Source organism: Linepithema humile, chromosome 3 (genome assembly GCF_040581485.1).
Source record: "Linepithema humile isolate Giens D197 chromosome 3, Lhum_UNIL_v1.0, whole genome shotgun sequence".
In the NCBI taxonomy this organism is placed as follows: Eukaryota; Metazoa; Arthropoda; class Insecta; order Hymenoptera; family Formicidae; genus Linepithema; species Linepithema humile.
In genome coordinates this window covers 25,984,143-26,004,380 of record NC_090130.1, presented here as the reverse complement: position 1 = coordinate 26,004,380, position 20,238 = coordinate 25,984,143, and the positions used below count along the sequence as shown (strand labels likewise).

The 20,238-nt window shown below is 32.8% G+C and overlaps 1 protein-coding gene across 2 annotated transcripts; it reads left to right on the top strand.

The window, feature by feature from the left end:
• The first annotated feature begins 2,138 nt into the window (after nt 1-2,138).
• LOC105667544 (fatty acid synthase-like) lies at nt 2,139-20,026 on the top strand. 2 transcript variants are annotated; one of them, XM_067351553.1, is made up of 20 exons: nt 2,146-2,606; nt 2,785-3,035; nt 3,407-3,638; nt 3,729-4,147; nt 4,615-4,908; nt 5,008-5,212; nt 5,291-5,451; nt 12,129-12,446; nt 12,656-13,161; nt 13,247-13,551; nt 13,635-14,039; nt 14,122-15,143; nt 15,335-15,573; nt 15,796-16,489; nt 16,592-17,423; nt 17,657-18,135; nt 18,554-18,811; nt 18,972-19,223; nt 19,309-19,411; nt 19,732-20,026. In XM_067351553.1, the coding sequence occupies exons 1-19, from the start codon at nt 2,435-2,437 to the stop codon at nt 19,408-19,410; spliced, it is 7,146 nt and encodes a 2,381-aa protein (XP_067207654.1). In that variant the 5' UTR covers nt 2,146-2,434; the 3' UTR covers nt 19,411; nt 19,732-20,026. The 2 variants fall into 2 exon arrangements, with proteins under 2 accessions (XP_067207655.1, XP_067207654.1); XM_067351554.1 differs by lacking the exons at nt 19,309-19,411; nt 19,732-20,026 and having other exon boundaries at nt 2,139-2,606; nt 18,955-19,100.
• The last annotated feature ends 212 nt before the right edge of the window (nt 20,027-20,238 follow it).

Here is a 20,238-nt window from a genome sequence, read left to right as displayed (position 1 = left end):
ATACACTTATAAAATGCGTCGTTAAGAAACTTGCAAAAATTTACGTCATACTTTACATAAATTAATAAACATTACATAACTGCAACCGGACCAGTTAGCAATGCATATCCTTCATTTCTTTTCTAATTCCGCATATCTGATTGCTTGTATATTAGAATACTACACAATGATATGCATTTACAATGTTGCCACAATTTATATATTTTATGCCCCAATAAATGCAGTTTGCAGCAGTTATATAGAAAAAATAATTAACGTAACAATTGTTATATGTAAGTAAAAAAAAAGAAAAAAAGCATTACACAAATATAATACTTCAAATCATTACGTGACAAATTATAAATAGCATATACATTATATATAACATTTTGCAATAATGTAATATAGTACAGCAATGGTTTTTGTGTAAATTAAGAACTTGTCTTCCTTACTTTTACTTCTATGTACGCCACAAATACTAGTAATATTGTTCATTAATATGTATATAGTATTATTTCTGTGCATGCATTATTATGCATTGATTATTGATGTACTTTTACTTGATAAATGTGAGATATGCACTACACCGCAGCAAAATAACTTGCAATTACGGTAGTATTGTTGACATTATTACATGTGTATCGGTTGTATAAAAAATTCCAAAGATGGAAATATATTCAAAATTTCACATAGTGCATTTTTAAACATACAATAAACACTCATTAAATTTTTCTCAGCTGCAAAAGGTAAAAATATCTTTTCTTGTCAAATAATATAATAGAAAGGCATTGAGAGCCGTCGCGGGATGTTAGTGCAAAATTTTAATTTTTCTTAAAGAAATTCTTTTCTTGTATTTTTTCAAAAATTAAAATTCTTTGAATTAAAACCTAAAATTAAAATTAAAATTACGTAATTACGAGTTGTTTTGTTAGTTCACTCTGTTTTGTTGGAGCAATAGAGAGCACACTCTTACCAAAATTTATGTTATTTATAATGATCTACAAATCGTACTCTAAAATTTCTTTTAAATTGCGTGTATTATAATTCAAAATAATATTTCAAAAAAATTATGTTAAATAGTACTTTTTGTGTAGAATTTGTTTTTTAACTTTAATTAAACAATTTATATCTTTATTTTTTACATCTATTCAAAATTGACTTTAAAAAAGTACAAAAAATATATTGAAATTTATGTAACTTTTATAATTAAAATATACGCTGTATTTGTTCTTTTTTTACATATTTACTATCGTAGCAAGCTTATACAAATATGTAATTTATTTTAGTTTAATTCACGGCGTATTAATTATATAAGTTTAGTCTAGATTAATAATTTATACTTTAAGCTTTGCTACCGAGGATATCATAATTTACGTAAATGAGTGAATATTAAATAATAGCAGCAGTCATTATTTAATATCTCCAGGGTCATTAATGTCGCACATCCGTCTTTTGTTCTTTGTCACTGCATATCTAAAATTTTCTTTCTTTTTCCGTTCTCACAGTTTCAAAGAAAGACAAAGATTTTGAGTCATTAAATACTGTAGAAGTGGCATACATCATATAAATATATATGTATATTTTTTCAAACATTTATATATTAACTTAATCTGTGCATTTAAAAACAGGAATTTTTTAAACTCCAATAGCACTCACTTCAAATCATCATATCTTTTATACTTTGGATTTTCGGACTTTTTGCCAGAGGAAACTTTTGATCAGCATCACCTAAACTAAAACATATCTCAATTTCAGCCAATTTGACCAAACCCACTTTTTTATATAAAATGTGCGAGGTTCTTTATAATTGAGTCCATCTTTTATGATATTAAATATGAATGTGATTTGGTATCCATTTTTTAATAGAATTTTCACAATCTCTGTTCAATTCTTCTGGTGGGGTTAGATGGTGGGGGAGATAGTGAAATGGTTTTATCTCTATTGAACTTATAATTACGCTTCTTTTTGCGTAATTGGATGTTAAGAAAAGAAATTTAAAAATCTCCCCGAAAATAGATTTTTTATACCAGTAAAATATAATACACCCATCCCATATTAAATAATTTAGTCTCAAATAATCTATATTTACTAATAAATAACATTAAATAAATAAATAATATTACAACCAATAAATTTCAATTAGACTTATGTTACTTACATTACAAAACTAGAAAATGGGATTATTAAATGTACAGCGGAAACGATACTACATTCATGAGTTTAAAGTCCTCAAAACTTCACGTAACGATTAATTACGTCAACTTGCGTATAACAACTGCGCTTCAGCGCTTTATTGCTCAGTCTTGAAACGATATTCGATATTACAGTGACACAACGCATTTTCAAATCCAAATATCACAAAAACACGTCGCAACAAGTAAAACCCAATAAAATAAGATAAGTATATTAGCATCTATTTTTCTGCATTTGTATATCCAATAAAACAATTAGAATTATGGGTACCGAAAAAACATATAAATCGTATATTAATACCGAATCCAGTGACGAAATTGTTATTTCTGGTATCGCTGGTAGATTCCCAGGCTCAGACAATATAAAACAATTACAAGAAAATTTATTCAACAAAATTAATCTTCTTAGAGCAAATCATCCTCGATGGAATATAGGTGATTAATTTAAAATTATAGCTTTGTATTTATATTTAACTAAGATTAATGGTTTTTCCTTTGTCATTAATTACAGTAGATAGTTTAACATTTTAAAGACATACTATTAACCATAATTTTACAATAATAAATATACAGAACACAATATAATTACAATTTACAAATATATATTTGTTAGAGCATTCGGACTTACCAACTCGTCTGGGGACAATTAATAATCTGGAAAAGTTTGATGCTGATTTTTTTGATATATCTTTCAAGCAAGCAAATATAATGGATCCTACGATAAGAATGTTACTAGAACACACTTACGAAGCAATTATCGATGCAGGAATCAATCCAAAACAATTACGAGGCAAAAATACTGCAGTAATCATAGGATCGTGTTACCTTGAATCACAAGAGACATTTTTGTATAAAAATTTGCAGGTAAAACAAATCATCATTGATTGATATAGATAGTAAAAAAATAATTGTTATATTAATAATTTGTTATTGCTTAAATTTTGTTATTAGATAAGCAACATAAATATTATTGAATGTAGTAAATCCATAGTGGCAAATATACTTTCATATTTTGGATGTATAATAAAAGAACCGCAAAATATAGAAAAATTATTGATTTATGAAAATAAAACAGTACGAAATAATTCGAAAAAAATAATTAGGAGAAAATAAAACAGTACAAAATAATTAGAAAGAAATAATTAAAAAAAAATAAAACAGTACAAAATAATTAGAAGAAATCATCTGTAAATTAAAAAGAAATAATTAAGAGAAATTATCTGTGTGTAAATTAGATAGACGACGGAACCATTGCAGGATGCACCAAATATGCAGCAGCAAATACGCTATCTCATTCATTCCATCTAAAAGGACCATCCTATACAATGGATAGTGCTTGTAGCTCTGGTTTATACGCTATCGCTGTTGCATATGATTGTATTATGTCAGGCCAATGCGAGGATGCAATAGTTGGAGCCATAAACCTTTGCTTACATCCTAGTCCACATATGCAATTTTTTCGACTTGGTATTATTTTCTACTAAAATTACTTGATTTTATAATACAAGTTAATTTGATATACTGTATTGAAAAAATTCATAATGTACATAATTTTAGGTATTTTATCTTCTGATGGATATTGTAGGCCATTTGATACTGCCGCAAGCGGTTATTCGCGTTCCGAAACCGTATCGGTAGTATATCTTCAAAAAGCTAAAAATGCAAAAAGAATTTATGCTATATGTAAACAGATTAAACTAAATAATGACGGTTACAAAGAAGAAGGAATAACATTTCCATCGTCGCACATGCAAAGTGCCTTATTAACAGAGTTTTACAATGAGTGCAAAGTACCACCATCTGACTTGGATTACATCGAAGCACATGGTACTGCTACTAGAGTTGGCGACCCCGAAGAAATCAATGCTATTCGTAACGTTCTGTGTCAAAATAGAAAAACCCCATTGATGGTGGGATCCGTAAAATCCAACCTTGGTCACGCAGAACCTGCCAGCGGCTTCACACAAATCGCTAAGGTAAAACAATTTATTTAACAAATTATTTTTTCATAACATAAAGACAAACGATTTAGACAAACAAACAAATTAAGACATTTAAAACAAATTATCAAAATAATTTTTTTATGTAATTTTACCCTTATATTTTTTTCTGTAACATTTTAGAGTAAGAAAAAAATATTTTAAATAATTATTACTAACGCTGCTCAAAAAAAACATTAAATAGTGGTAATCCTTTTATTTAAATGTAATAATTACTAATTTCATCAATAAAATATAATAGAAACTATAAATTCTTTATTTATTCGAGGAAGATTATATTTTGGATACAAATAGACACAAATATTCTTATGCTAAAGCGTTTTAGTATAGCAAAAATTACATTTGGTGTTATTAATCTTATAATCATCTAACAGCAAAAAAAAATAAATTAAGTACTTATAATTAATTCAAATTTACATACTCAAATTTATTAATTTTTAAAGGTGATAATAGCATTTGAAACCGGATTTGTACCACCAAACATAAACTTTACATCACCGCGGAACGATATAGACGCTTTAATGGATGGCAGCATCCGTGTCATCACAGAAGCAATGCCGCTTAAAAATGGTTATATAGCTATGAATTCCTTCGGATTCGGTGGATCCAATGCTCATCTGTTGTTGAAATGGAACCCTAAAAAGAAAGTCAATAATGGAGCACCTATTGATGATTTGCCAAGACTTGTGGCATTGTCCGGACGCACTGAAGAATCTGTGAAATTGTTTTTAAACGATGTGAGTGACTATGTCAGAAACAGCACCAACATCATTTTTAATAGCAAGAAACATTACATTATGTATACCACAATTATTATTAAAATATTTATTTTTTAGGTTGCTAATCATCCCATAGATGTAGAATACATCCGTTTACTACACGACATTCACACAAACGACATAGATGGTCATTCATGGAGAGGATACATTATACTGGCTTCTCGGCAAAAGAATTCCATACAAAAAGTTCAACATTGTAAAAATAAAAAACGACCTATTTGCTTTATATTCTCTGCCTTAAAATTGCAATGGTCTGAAATGGGTATGTATCCAACATTCAACAATTTTATATGTATAAATTAATTTAAAAAATAATACATGAATTTTCAAACTTTATCAGGTAAAAAATTATTAAAATTTAACGCATTTGCAAATGCTGTAAAAATGTGCGATACTATTTTGAAACCATATGATATAAGTATTACAAATATTTTGACAAAAATGGATGAAAAATTAAACAAAAGCGTTTTACATACATTTGTTGGTTCCATCGCTATTCAGGTATGATATATCAAAACTACACAAAGGTATATTGTATATACTGATTAACTCAAATTTGAGTTTATTAATATTTCTTTATATTATATGTCGAATCGTGATTTTTATACAAAGAATTTCACTCAGTGTATTAGTTTCGTATCTATGTTTATTTGTTATTATGTTATATATTTCGTACAAATAATACTGTAAGTTTTAGAGGATTCGGCCTCGTATGTATCTCGGCTTGTTACAAAGTCGCGATATTATACAGATCTGATCTTCGTGAATTAATCTCGCTGCTTATATAGCATCTTGCGGTGGTAGAAGGGAACCAATCAAAAAGAAATATGCTTTAAGTAACCAATCTAAATGGTCATAATCAGTGCCGGATCTACACATAAGCTAGATAAGCTACAGCTTAGGGGCCTCACATTATAAGGGGGCCTCTTTAGTATAGAAAAGATTTTAAAAAATGTATTTTTTGTTAATAAGAGGGGGCCTCCTTAAGATCATAGCTTAGGGGCCACAAAATCGTACATCCGACTTTTGTCATAATCTTATGTGACGCGGTTATCGGACAACGCCGGACATGTTGGTTGTTTGTTGTCTTAGGTCGACGAAACCTTTTTCGTGGGCCCACGCGTGTTTTTATCGCAACTAATATTTAATGTCGCAACATGCTCCTCCCTTGAGAAGGTACCGATCAATTACATGCGTATTTTACTCGTTTTCATAGACAATAGTGTTTACAATATTATTTTTCGATTGGAAATGGACATATGCACTTCACTGATCGCTTTAACTCTCCCGTTAACGTCTTGATAGTAACAGTGCGCACGACGCCGTCTGTACCGGGATGGATTTCTGTGACCGTGCCCAAAGCCCATTGCATGCACGGAAGGCCCTTCTCTTTGACGAGCACGATCATACCGATGTCGATTTTGTCTCCGTCTTTTATCCATTTGCAACGGATCTACAGCTCGTTGAGATATTCCAGGCTCCATCGAGACCAGAAATCTTGTCGTACTTTAGTTATATATTTTCATGTAGAAAGACGATTGGCTGGGACAGACGTGAAATCTGACTCAGGCATGTTATTCATTGGTCTGCCGATCAAGCAGTGTGCGGGTGTTAATACTAAAGGATCGTTAGGGTTGGATGAAATAGATGATATCGGTCTGGAATTTAATATTCCTTCAACTTCTATGGTAAACATGTTTAATTCTTCAAATGTAAATAGTAATTCTCCAATGACGCGTTTAAAATGATGTTTAAATAGTTTTACTGTGGATTCCCACAGACCGCCGTGATGAGGCGCAATCGGAGGGATAAAATGCCAAGTAATGCGGTGTTCGAGTGAAAATGAACTGATTCGATTTTTGTGTTCATCAGAATTGAAAAGAGCATATAACTCTTTCAAATGATTGTTTGCTCCTATAAAGTTTGTTCCGTTATCGGAATAAATGTGTGTCAGGATACCTCGCCTTGAAATGAAGCGTTTCAAAGCTGCGAGAAATCCGTCGCTAGTCAGATCGCTGACTACTTCTAAATGCACCGCCTTTATAGCCATACATATGAACACGCACACGTATATTTTAATTCGATTTCGGTTTTGATGTTTTTTCTCTTTAATAAAAAACGGCCCACAAAAGTCTATTCCTGTGTTAGCAAAGAGAAATATATTACGCACTCGGGCGTTAGGTAAATCGGCCATTTTATAATTGACCGTGTCGGCCTTAAATCGAAAGCAACGTATGCAAGATCGTATAATCTTGCGCACTTGATTTCGTCCGTCAATTAACCAAAATTTCTGCCTCATTGTATATAAAGTTGTTTGAATACCTGCGTGATAATATTTTTCATGTATTTCTCTAATAATAAGATCCGTCAAGAAATGACGACTGGGAAGTAGAATAAGATGTTTTTGTGAGAAAGTTAAGTCTGATTTTTTGAGACGTCCGCCTACTCGAATTAAACCGTCGTTATCAATAAATGGATTTAATGCGGCAATATTATTTCTTTTATCGTTCGTTTGTCCGCGAGCTCTTTCAATTCTTGCGCAAAACAAGAAGCTTGAATGATTTTTATTATTCTTTTTTCGGCTTCGTCTATTTCTTTTATACATAATTGCCCTCGATAAGTATTATCTAGTCGAAAACGCATGCATAATGCTATAATTCGCAATAACTTTGAATATGATGAGTATTTTCGTAAAATAAGATATGCGTTAGGTTCTGTTATTAAACATGTATTTTTCCTAAGTTCTGGTATTTCGTTCAACTCGATAATATCGGTGGTCCATTCGTATTCTTTTTTTGTTAACCATGATGGTCCCGAAAGCCATGATCGATTGTTTAAAAAAGCGCTTGGCAATTGTCCCCTTGAAAGCGCGTCGGCTGGGTTATTCCTGGATCTAACGTATCGTCAAATTTGAGAGTCGGTGAGATTTTGGATTTGAGCAACGCGATGTGACACGTATGGCTTTAAAAGATGAGGTGAAGTTTTTATCCAGTGCAAAACAATATTCGAATCGCTCCATAATATTACTTTGCTAAATGAGAGATTTATAGCCTCGCGTGTTTCATGATATAGTTTAGCTAATAGAAGCGCGCCGCATAATTCAAGACGAGGTGTCGTCACGTTTTTCAATGGTGCAACTCGAGATTTAGCGCATAAAAGGCTACAAAGTATATTGTTATGTAAGTCGCTTGAACGAATGTAGATGCACGCGCCGTAACCTACATTGCTCGCGTCACAAAAGCCATGAATTTGTACGTCGGTGTGTTTAGAAATTAATATTGAACGGTCGACAGATAATTCATTAATCAAATTCAATTGTGTTGTGAATTCGTTCCATTTAGTATGTATGTTCGCGGGAATTGATTCATCCCAATCGAGTTTGCATTGCCATAATTCTTGCATTAATTTTTTAGCGTATAATATGACCGGCCCTAAGATACCCAAAGGATCGAAAATCTTCGCAATTTCGGAAAGAACGATCCGCTTCGTGATTCTTTCGGTGTGATTAATCGAATTGACTGAATAAGATAATACATCGTTACGCGCGCGCCATGTAACGCCTAGTGTTTTCAATGGATTGTCTTTGTCAAGTGCGATATTTGCATTTACATTTTTAGATTCCAAATCGTTAATAATCTGTCTTTCATTTGAGGCCCATTGTCGAATGTTGAATCCGCCTCGGGAAAGTATTGCTATTATTTCGTTCCTTAATCTACGAGCTTCACTAATTGTGCTTGTACCCGTTAACAAATCGTCTACATATAAATGCGTTTTGAGAACTTTAGAGGCAATGAGATATTCCTTGCATTCGTCGTCTGCTAATTTATGAATTGTACGTATGGCGAGATACGGGGATGATGATACGCCGAAGGTGAGAGTTTTAAGCTGAAAGGTTTTAATTTGATCTCCTTGACGCCAAAGTATACGCTGATATATTTGATCGTTCTCATGCAGTAGTATCTGCCGATACATTTTCTCGATGTCCGCTGTAAGAACGTATTTATAGGTGCGAAATCTGAGTAAATGCACGAATAGATTGTCTTGTATCGTGGATCCTACCAATAATATGTCATTTAATGATGTACCATTATTTGTTTTTATCAGCAAAAGCTGACGCGTCGAATACTACGCGGACTTTGATGGTGTTGCTTGCGGCCTTTATTACTGCGTGATGCGGCATGTAAAATCCGTTGTCGTGTGGTTCGTTTATCAGAGACATGTGATCTAGATCTATGTATTCTTGTATGATTTGTGAATAGACTGTCTTCAATTCCGGGTCAGATTTGAGTTTTCGTTCGAGAGAATGTAATCGTTTGAGAGCGATAGAGCGCGATTCACCGAGCCGATTATTTCCTTCGCGGAATGGCAGTTGGACTACATAACGTCCATTGTTGTTTCGAGTAACGTTTTTTATGAAATGTGTTTCACAATCAAGTTCGTCTGTGGATCTAGTTTTATCTGTTGTTATTTCCTCGATTGTCCAACATTTAGTGATTTGTTGTTCTAAATTAGTCAACGAGCATATGTTGATTTTTTTATAAAATGACGCGCTTTCGCCTGCTACGACCCAACCAAACCGTGTTTTTTGTAAATACAAATCATGGTCCTTATGAGATAGATTTATTTGACCTATTGAAAATAATGATAATGTTGCTCTAGCACCGATCAATAGATCGACCAAACGCGGTACGTGGAACTCTGGATCGGCTAATTTGATATTAGATGGTATTTTGACGGAATCTCGCGGAAATATTTTGGACGGAACGAAATCTGATATTGTTGGAATCGATAGAGCTGTTAATTTTTTACTGAATTCATTGTGCAATGATTGAATGGTTGAATTGGACAACACCTTTTGATATTGTATTCATAGAATTAATTGTGCCGATCGGTAAGGCGCATGAAGTAACAGAAAGTCTTAATTCTCTCACTAATCGTTCAGAAATAAAGTTAGCTGTAGCGCATGTGTCTAGTAGTGCTCGACATTTTACTAAATGGCATTCGCAATTCCGTACAAATACCGTGGCGGTCGTCATTAATTGAGGTATAAACGCGGGTGAGATCGTAGCAAGACAGATTGTATTATCGCTCGATATCTCTGCTAGTCATTTGGATTTTTCAGTTTTCGTTTCAGTAGCGTCGGTTTTTGTGGTTGTAACTGGATGTCTATCAAGATGTAAGAGGGTGTTATACCGTCTTTAACATATGGTACAAGTAGTATAAACACAGGGAACGCCTCTATGGGAACGCATACAATTGAAACAGAGCTTCGCGTTTTTTATGACCTCGATGCGTTCGAGTACACTCATTTTTTTTAATTTGTCGCACTTAAATAACTGATGTTGTTTAACCTTGCAAGCTACGCAATTGTTAGCCGCGTTAACTATAAATGTTTTATTAGACGTTCGCCTCTTTTTTGCCAAAGACGATTTTTTGTTATCTTCCCGTTTGAAAACTTCTGTTCGACTACGTTTCGAAACTCGAACTGCGGTTTTATATAGATATTCGTATAACTCGTCGATTTTCGGAAATTCGTCTCGGCTAAGCGACTCTTCCTATTTTTCTGCGATGTTCCTAGGTAATTTACTCTCTAATAAGTTTACGAGTATTTCAGACCCGACGTTAATTCCCAACGCAGCTAGCGATGCAACGTGTTGCTGTGCATCGTCGGCGAGTCTTGACAGACCGTCTGTCGTTTTCCTTTCTAAAGTAGGCAGATTTAATAGTGACGATAAATGTCGTGAAATTAAGATTCGTTTGACTTCATATGCACGTTTCAAAAGTTCCCACGTTTTGGCGTTGTCCCACGTAATGTCCCACGTAATTCGAGCCTATAATTGATAAAATTTTTATTTTATTAGCGGCTTCACCCGTTAATGCTGATTGCAAATATTGCAGTTTTTCTATATCAGATAAATCTGTGCGGATATCTATCATTGCGAGAAAGGTATTTTTAAATGATAGCCAGTTCTCGTATCGACCATCGAAATTAGGTAAAGAGACTTCTGGCAATTTTATTCGCGGTCTCGTGACGACGATGACATTCGCGTTGTTATGTTAAATTGTGTCATTAGATGAACCAGCTACCGCGTTAGAAGGACCAGCGACCGCGTTAGAAGTATTAGAACTTGTTAGTTCTTCGATTTTGCCAGCGAGCAAATAGTATCTTTCTTGTATGTGTGCGAATTCATCAGTATGGCTATCACTCGGATCTAGTAATATAAGTTCGTCATTGTATTCTTCGTAAGCATGATAAAGTTCAGTAACACGTATCATGCGTAATTTTAGCGCGGATTTATCATATCGACCCTTTTGTAATAACTTCGATAAATTAAATATTTGTGCCTTTAAAGATGTTCGTTTCTGTATCAAAAGTTTAGCTTTATCGGCCATTGTATGCCCTTTTTTTTAAAATGATAAGGGATGAAAGAAATCACTTGATCGACAACCAAATAAATACGTCGAATGTACTTGCCGTTAGCCTTTATATTTCGTCGTATAGTCTGTCCTTCAGCTTCGCTTTCTGTTGTCGTTCATCTAGTGGTCGAGGAAACTGCTGCTCGTCAGCTTCCCGATCGTCCAATGGTCGAGGAACTGCTGCTTGTCCCCGATCGTCCAGTGGTCGAGGAAACTGCTGCTTGTCAGTCTCTCGACCTCACAGGAGGCACCATGTCGAATCGTGATTTTTATACAAAGAATTTCACTCAATGTATTAGTTTCGTATCTATGTTTATTTGTTATTATGTTATATATTTCGTACAAATAGTACTGTAGGTTTCAAAGGATTCGACCTCGTATGTATCTCGGCTTATTACAAAGTCGCGATATTATACAGATTTGATCTTCGTGAATTAATCTCGCTGCTTATATAGCATCTTGCGGTGGTAGAAGAGAACCAATCAAAAAGAAATATACTTTAAGTAACCAATCTAAATGGTCATAATCTTATGTGACGCGGTTATCGGACATGTTGGTTGTTTGTTGTCTTAGGTCGGCGAAGCCTTTGTCGCATGCCGACTGAGGTCGGCGAAACTTTTTTCGTGGGCCCACGCGTGTTTTTATCGCAACTAATATTTAATGTCGCAACATAATATTTACTTTATTATAAAATATGTTAATAATAAATATTAGTTTTAATGCAATATATTCAATGATAAAATTGTTTATTAACTTTGTAGATTGGCTTAGTAGATCTCTTAACATCTATAGAGATTATTCCGGATTTCATAGTTGGTCATTTTGCTGGTGAACTTGGTTGTGCTTACGCAGACGGATGTCTGACTATGGAACAAACTATTCTGTCAGCGTACTTTATTGGTTTAGCATGTGTGAAAGAGAAACTAGTTCATAGCTCTACCGCAGTTGTCAATTTGGATTACAAATCTCTTAAAAGTATATGTCCAGCGGATATTGAAATAATATGCAGAAACAACCATAACAACAATATTTTAACTGGCCCTGTTAAATCCATGCAAGAGTTTTTGCAAAAATTGCAGGTATGTTGATTTTCTACCTTCTATAAATTACAGATTATTTTTCATTAATGTATGTAGTATTGTTCTTAATATTCGAATAAACATCCAAGTTTTTAATTTTAATTTGCCGCATTAACTAATAAATATTATATACTGCATTATATATTATATTATAATCATATATTATAAATAATTATAATTATATATTAATTCTACATATCTTTTTTCAGAAAAACAACATTCACGTGACAGCAATCTCCAGCAACAACATACCTCATCACAGTCGTTACCTTGCCTCTCTGAAATCGCAATTTTTTACAAATTTGAACAAAATAATTTCACAGCCGAAAGAAAGAAGTCCCAAATGGATCAGCACTTCCATACCTCGCAATGAATGGTCCAATCCAACGTCAAAATTATGCTCAGCAAGCTACCATACACACAGTATATTAAACACAGTTTTGTTTGATCAAACAACGCATATGATCCCAGATGACGCTGTAATTATTAAAATTGCACCAGATAGCACTTTACAGGACATTTTGAAAGAATCGGTACATTCAAAAGTAACGAACATTGTACTGACTAAGCAAAATGAACAAAATGCTTTCAATTTAGCATTGCAAGGAATTGGAGAACTTTACAACTGTGGCCTCCAGCCGAGGATCGCTAATTTGTATCCACCGGTAAATTTTCCAGTTAGCCGAGGTACTCCTATGATCTCTCCATCTATAAGGTACAATATATTATTAAAATTAATATAAATATTGCATATATAAATAAACACATAATTGCATAAACAAACGTTTTCATACTATCAGATGGAAACATGCTGAAGATTGGTTTGTACATGATTATCAAAATCAAAAATACATGAAATTCAGAGGCAAACAAGTAGAAATCATGACGGATAACGAAGATTATGGCTATATGACCGGTCACATCATTGACGGAAGAAATTTGCTACCAGCGACAGGCTATCTAGTGCTTGTTTGGGAAACCATTGGAATGATGAAGGATAAAATACAAACATCAATACCAGTAGTATTTCAAAATATAAAATTTATTCGGGCTACTCATTTATTAAACGATGGCCTTGTTAATTTGACAATTGTGATACAGAGAAGTATGTATAAAATTTTATTCTTTAAAAAAAAATAACTTTAAATAATATTACAACATGTAGCATTCGATGCAAAATTATTGTAGAAAGCGGCAAATTTGAAGTCACCGAAGAAGACAGCGTTGTTGTAACAGGTGAAGTACACGCTGTATCAAATGCCGAACAAGAAATGGTGCCGAATGATCTGTTGTCGGTAGATACTGACGAGGAAGAACATATGACTTCTCGAGACATTTACAAGGAATTAAGGCTACGCGGTTACCAATACAGTGGTGCATTTTGTGGCTTATATAGCGCATCAGTCTCAGGCAGCAAAGGACACATCACTTGGACAGGTAATTGGGTGACATTCATGGACAACATGCTGCAGATGTCTATAATTGGAAAAGATACCAGAGACTTATATATTCCAACAAGTATTGAAAAATTGGTAATTAATCCTGCACTTCACGCATCAAAATTGCGGGACATGACATCCGAAAAAGATAAACGTAAGTATCTTACATACAATTAAATAACTATTAAAAACATTATTATTTAAAATGTAATATTTTCTAAATTGCCTTATTGCAGAGGTACCAATACATGTATATAAAGAAATAGACGTAATTAAATCAGGTGGAATAGAGATACATGGCCTGAAAGCTATCTCGATATCTCGCCGAAAACCAACCGGAGATCCCGTCATCGAAGAACATAAATTTATAGCTTACCAGGATCGCGCTGATATTTCGTTAAATGAAGCAATTCGAATATCAACGCAGCTGGCGCTAGAGGACCATCAAATCATTAAAGCAACAGCCATAGAGCTAGTGGAAGATACAGATGATGTAATGTTAAAAGATCTATCATCAACGTTACTGATTGAAGCTCTTGCTGATATTCCTTTAATACAAGCAAATGTTGCTATACTAACATCACCAAATCGTTTCAATCCAGCAGAACTGTCTTCAAATGTTTCGATCGCAGATTTGAACAATCCACTTATAAGCGACAAAGCTTTGATAGCTACAGGATTTAATCTTTTGACGAAACATCAGAATTCATTAGAAAAACTTTTGCCGCTTTTGAGAGATGGCGGTTATCTCTTAACACGCGAGAAATGCAATCTAAATAACTATGAAACATATTTGAGTGAATATGCATTAAATGTTATTCTGGAAAAGCGTACGGATAAAGAAATAATTATACTTTTGAAGAAAAAGGTTATCGTATCAAAAACAATTGTCGTCTATATAAATAATAATAATTTTAATTGGCTCGAAGATTTAAAGCAGCAACTTGTAGACGACGAGAAGAAACACGATGGCAATAGCAGAATTGTAATTGTTGGAGAGGGGGACTTTGAATGCGGTTTATTGGGTTTTATTAACTGCTTGAGGAAAGAGCCTGGTGGAGAGTTGGTTAGAGGTGTGCTTATTCAAGATAAACATGCTTCTAAATTTTCTCTACAAGATCCGTTCTATATGCAACAATTACAAAAAGATATGTTTGTCAGCGTTTTGCGACCTAATAAAACTTGGGGATCTTACCGACATTTGCGATTACCACATTCAGAAGTCGAATCCGTAAATGCCGCCTATGTATGCCAAACGGTATATAAAATTACCATTTGCCGAACTTTAGATAATCTATCTATCTTTACATAATCAATCTATTGTCTATGTGCTATTGACACAATAATATTGTGAATTATTTTGTTTTAAATATTTTTAAAATTTTACTTAAAAGTCTCGCACTTTATCTAACGAATATATTTATTTGTTTATCAAATATTTTTCTACAGGTTCGAGACGATTTAAGTTTTTTCTGTTGGATGGAAAGCGATATATCTGTCGAATCTCATGCCAAAGATATAGTATGTGTGGTCTATTCGTCCATCAATTTCAGAGATGTAATGCTAGCAACTGGCAAATTAACATCGGATTTCATAAAGTCGAATCGGCTTCAGGACATGAGTCTTGGACTGGAATATGTAGGATACGATGTCAATGGACAGCGAGTTATGGGACTTTCTGACAATAAGTACATAACTATATAATATATGTATATGTGTTTAATTTATTGTAGGACATTTGTGAATAATAAACTTGGTGTTACAGTCTTACATGATTTACACAAATTTATTCTATTATAATTAACAGATAAAATTGTTATTTTGTTTTTATTTATTAGCAAAAATCGTTATTTTATACTTACACAATCAATAATTTAATTTATTTAAAAACAAAAATGTTATGTTCTTAGGTGCATAGCGAATGTCGTTGTACGAGATAAAGATTTATGTTGGAATATACCCGATTCATGGACATTTGAAGAGGCGGCCACAGTGCCGTGCATTTACAGCACGAATTATTATGCCTTATATTATTTTGGAAAAATGAAGAAAGGTGATAAAGTACTTATCCACTCTGGCACTGGTGGCATTGGACAATCAGCTATTCATCTCGCTCTTCAGGAAGGATGTCAAGTGTTTACTACCGTGGGCACTGCAGAAAAACGTAAATTCATCAGAAAACTGTTTCCGGCTATTTCCGATGAGCATATTGGAAATTCGCGAGACACGAGTTTTGAGCAAATGATAATGAAACAAACAAACGGTCGCGGCGTTGATATTGTATTAAACTCATTGGCGGAAGAAAAACTTATAGCGTCTGTTCGCTGTTTGGCAAGGAGGGGTCGTTTTTTAGAAATTGGAAAGTTTGATATTTTATCCAACAATCCTCTAAGCATGTCTTTATTTCAAAAAGGAATCAGTTTTTATCCAGTTCTGTTGGATGCAATGTTTACCAGTAATCATAAAAATAAATCTCGGTTATCGAAATTAATGGCTGAAGGTTTAAAAAATAGAAACATTAAACCTATTCAGACGACAGTTTTTCCAAAGACAGAAATTGAAACAGCTTTCAGATACATGGCAAGCGGTAAACACATGGGAAAAGTATGTTTACGACAATAAAACGTATATTATAAATGATTATTATAAAGGTTGTGCGTAACACGTAATAAATTTCATATTTTTAATACAATGATATGTTTATAGATTATTTTAAATATACAAGAGGATGTTAAATCTTTGGATTCACCTGTTCTTGCACACCGTCGTTATTACTGTCTCAGCGATAGAACTTACGTTATACTAGGCGGCTTGGGTGGATTTGGTTTAGAGTTAACTGACTGGCTGATACTTAGAGGCGCTAAGAATGTCATATTAACTTCGAGAATTGGAATAAAGAATGGCTATCAGCGAATGAGGATTGAGTTATGGAAATCGTACGGTGTAAACGTGCAGATAGTTAAAGACGCAAATCTTGCTAATCTCGAAGAATGTGAACATTTCCTACAAATGGTGGAGAAACAAGCACCAGTAGATGCAATATTTAATCTTGCCGTGGTTTTGAAAGATTGTATACTTAAGAACCAAACCATGGAAACTTTCACGGAATCTTTCATGTCGAAGGCTTGGACGACACAGACATTAGATAAAGCATCTAGAGAGATCTGTTTAAAACTTCGACATTTTGTAGTGTTTTCTTCCGTTTCTTGCGGAAGAGGGAATGCTGGGCAAACTAATTATGGAATGGCCAATTCCATCATGGAAAGAGTGTGCGAAAAAAGAGCGGAGGAAGGACTACCCGGATTGGCAATTCAATGGGGAGCTGTAAGTGACGTAGGTCTCGTCGCTGACATGCAGGAAGTCAATAAAGAGTTAGTTATCGGTGGGACTCTGCAACAGAAAATATCTTCCTGCCTTGTAGAACTCGAGAAATTTTTGCTCCAAAACCGACCGATCGTAAGCAGCATGATCGTAAATGAAAAGAAAATGGAGTTATCCGGATTAGACAACATGGTGGAAACCGTTGCTAATATTATGAGTAAGAATTAACAAACAAATTTTTTTTTGTTATAACATACTTAGAACGTGCTAATTTTTTAATGTATTATTCACTTCGATATCACAGCATCCCAAAAGTCATTGTTGCACGCACAAATACGTACACAAACACATACATCCTTGCACGCACGCTTGCATGTTGAATATATTGTGAAACCTTTTTTGATAATATATAATGAGTCATTATGTGGTTCTATGAATTTTGTGTTACAGATATAAGAGATATGAAAGTAATAAGTCAAAGTACATCTTTGACTGAACTTGGAATGGATTCCATGGTTGCTGTGGAAATCAGACAAATTTTGGAACGAGAATTTGATATCTTGCTCACTTCACAAGAAATACGAAACCTCACATTTGCAAAACTAAGTCAAATATGTAATGCAAACGTTAATAATAACGAGACACAAACTGAAGCGTCAACTGATAAGAATATGCCGAATCTTACGAAAGAATGGAATTTGTTATTTGGTATTTTAAAAAATCAAGATTTTGTTTCAGAAATTTGTTTAGATCTTCAAACCAACACAGAGGATAACTCGACTCATGTATTTCTTCTACCAGGACTTGATGGTTGTGGAACAATATTTAATCATTTAGCACCAAGAATTAAATTTTCGGCAACATCTCTGCAATATTGCAATATTCAAGCTGCGAGCACTATATCCGAGATGGCTGATTATCTTTTAATGGTATGTAATTATAATTAAATGTTTTTTAAAAGTATATAATCACAGTTATTAATAATCTGTATTGTTTTTATTCCAAAATTTTATTTAATGCTTTGCTTAACTATGCGTTTAGATTCCTCAAAATTTATATTTTTCATGTTATATTTCCAAAATTTCTTCCGTCCTACTTTTTTGTTTTTATAATTATTAAAATTTTTTTATGGGCGTGGAGACAATTTTATACCGTATTTATCCATAACACTATTATTATCGGAAATTGGATTTTTACCGTGCTATCCGTGCATCATGGTGTTCTAACAATTATATTTGTTACTATTAAAACTTATATATTGTCATATGGTTTTGGAATAGAAAAGGGCTTTTAGCTGATAGATGCAAAAGTTGCAAAATAAATATATTTTTGCCTTTGTTTTTTTAGTGCATATCATCACGATTAAAAGACAAAAAAAAAGTTGTAATAACAGGATATTCTTTCGGTTCTATACTTGCAATTGAACTAGTAAGAAGATTGGAGGCTGTGGGTACTAAAAGTCGATTAGTTCTCATTGATGGTGCTCCGAAATTTGTAAAAATGCATTGTGAACTCTATATGCCTAGCTACATGAGCGATGAAGAACTTCAGATTAATATTATGATCAATATTGTCAAGATTTATGAAACAAAAATTAGTGAAGAGGTATAACTCTATTTTTTATTTTTTTTGAACTAATTAAATTAATATATTTTTGATTGCGGATATTTTAAGTATGACTCATTTTTTACTGCCAGTTTTATACTGTAAATATTTTTCATTTTATAATAAGTTGATTTTAAAAGTAGGACGCATAATTTGACAGGTTTTATTGGAATTACAAAAATGTGAAACTTGGGAAAAAAGATTTGAAATTTTCGCCAAATACTTTTCAAAAGTAAATTCATTTCTGTCACGCTCAAATTTGCAAACACTGTATACAACAATTTATAAACATATACTGGCTATTCGACAATATGATTCTTCTACATTACCGCGTATTAAATCACCCATAACGTTGTTAAAACCTACGTTGTCATATGCACCTGAACTCGAAGAGGATTATGGTTTGTATAAGGTATCTTGACAAAACATTTTATCAGTATTCATTATTTAATATACCAAATTTTACAATATTTTTTATAAAATTTAATACGTTTAAGATAACTGAAAACAAGATAGTAGTAGAACACGTCGAATGTAATCACGTGACGATCTTAAGAAACGAGAAAGTGGCGGCTGTAATTAATGAAGAAGCGTTTTGATGTAAGTAATTTTATTATTGATGTTAATTAGAACTATAAAATCTTATTTAAAATAATTGTTATCACTGTTTCTGAAGTCACATGCATTACTATGATTAATTTTGCAACTATGTGAAAAATTTTTATTTAATTTTTTTATCTTATATGATATTGATTGCACATTAAAAAAGTATTATAAAATAACAAGTAAAATATTTTGTTATTTTGATAAATATATGCATGTAAAATTTTATGTACTATATGAGTTCTATTTATTATTATTAGTGCATTTGCATAAAATATACCATTGCCATGTCCCTACTTAAACCTATTATATTTCAGAATGTGCCTTACGCAACCGTAACAGACGTACATTTTTTCGCTAACGGGTGAATACGGAGTCCAACTTGTTAGTCAAACGGTTTATGAGATATACAACGATGACAAAAGGATAGATTTTGTATCTTCTATGATATCATCGTACTTTAATTTTGTTTTAGATAAAGAATTTAATATTTTTTACTAGGAACGGAATTTTGTGTAATCTTTTGAGGTGGAGGAATGTGTTTAAAGTTAAAATACAAACTGTGGTTTAAAAATCATTTAATTTTAGAAATAATAAAGTTGTTGTTATTTACTTGAGGTATATTTCAAATGTAAACAACTAAATAAAATATATAAAAAATAAAAAGAATGAAGTTTTTATTAATTATTTGTATTGGATTGATTAAAAAGTTTCTTCAGATTTGTCGATGAAAATAAATGTAAAAATTATTTTTTAATTATTTTTAAATAATTTTAAATATTTGAAAGTTATTTTGATGACTGTTTATGAAAAAACTTACAATA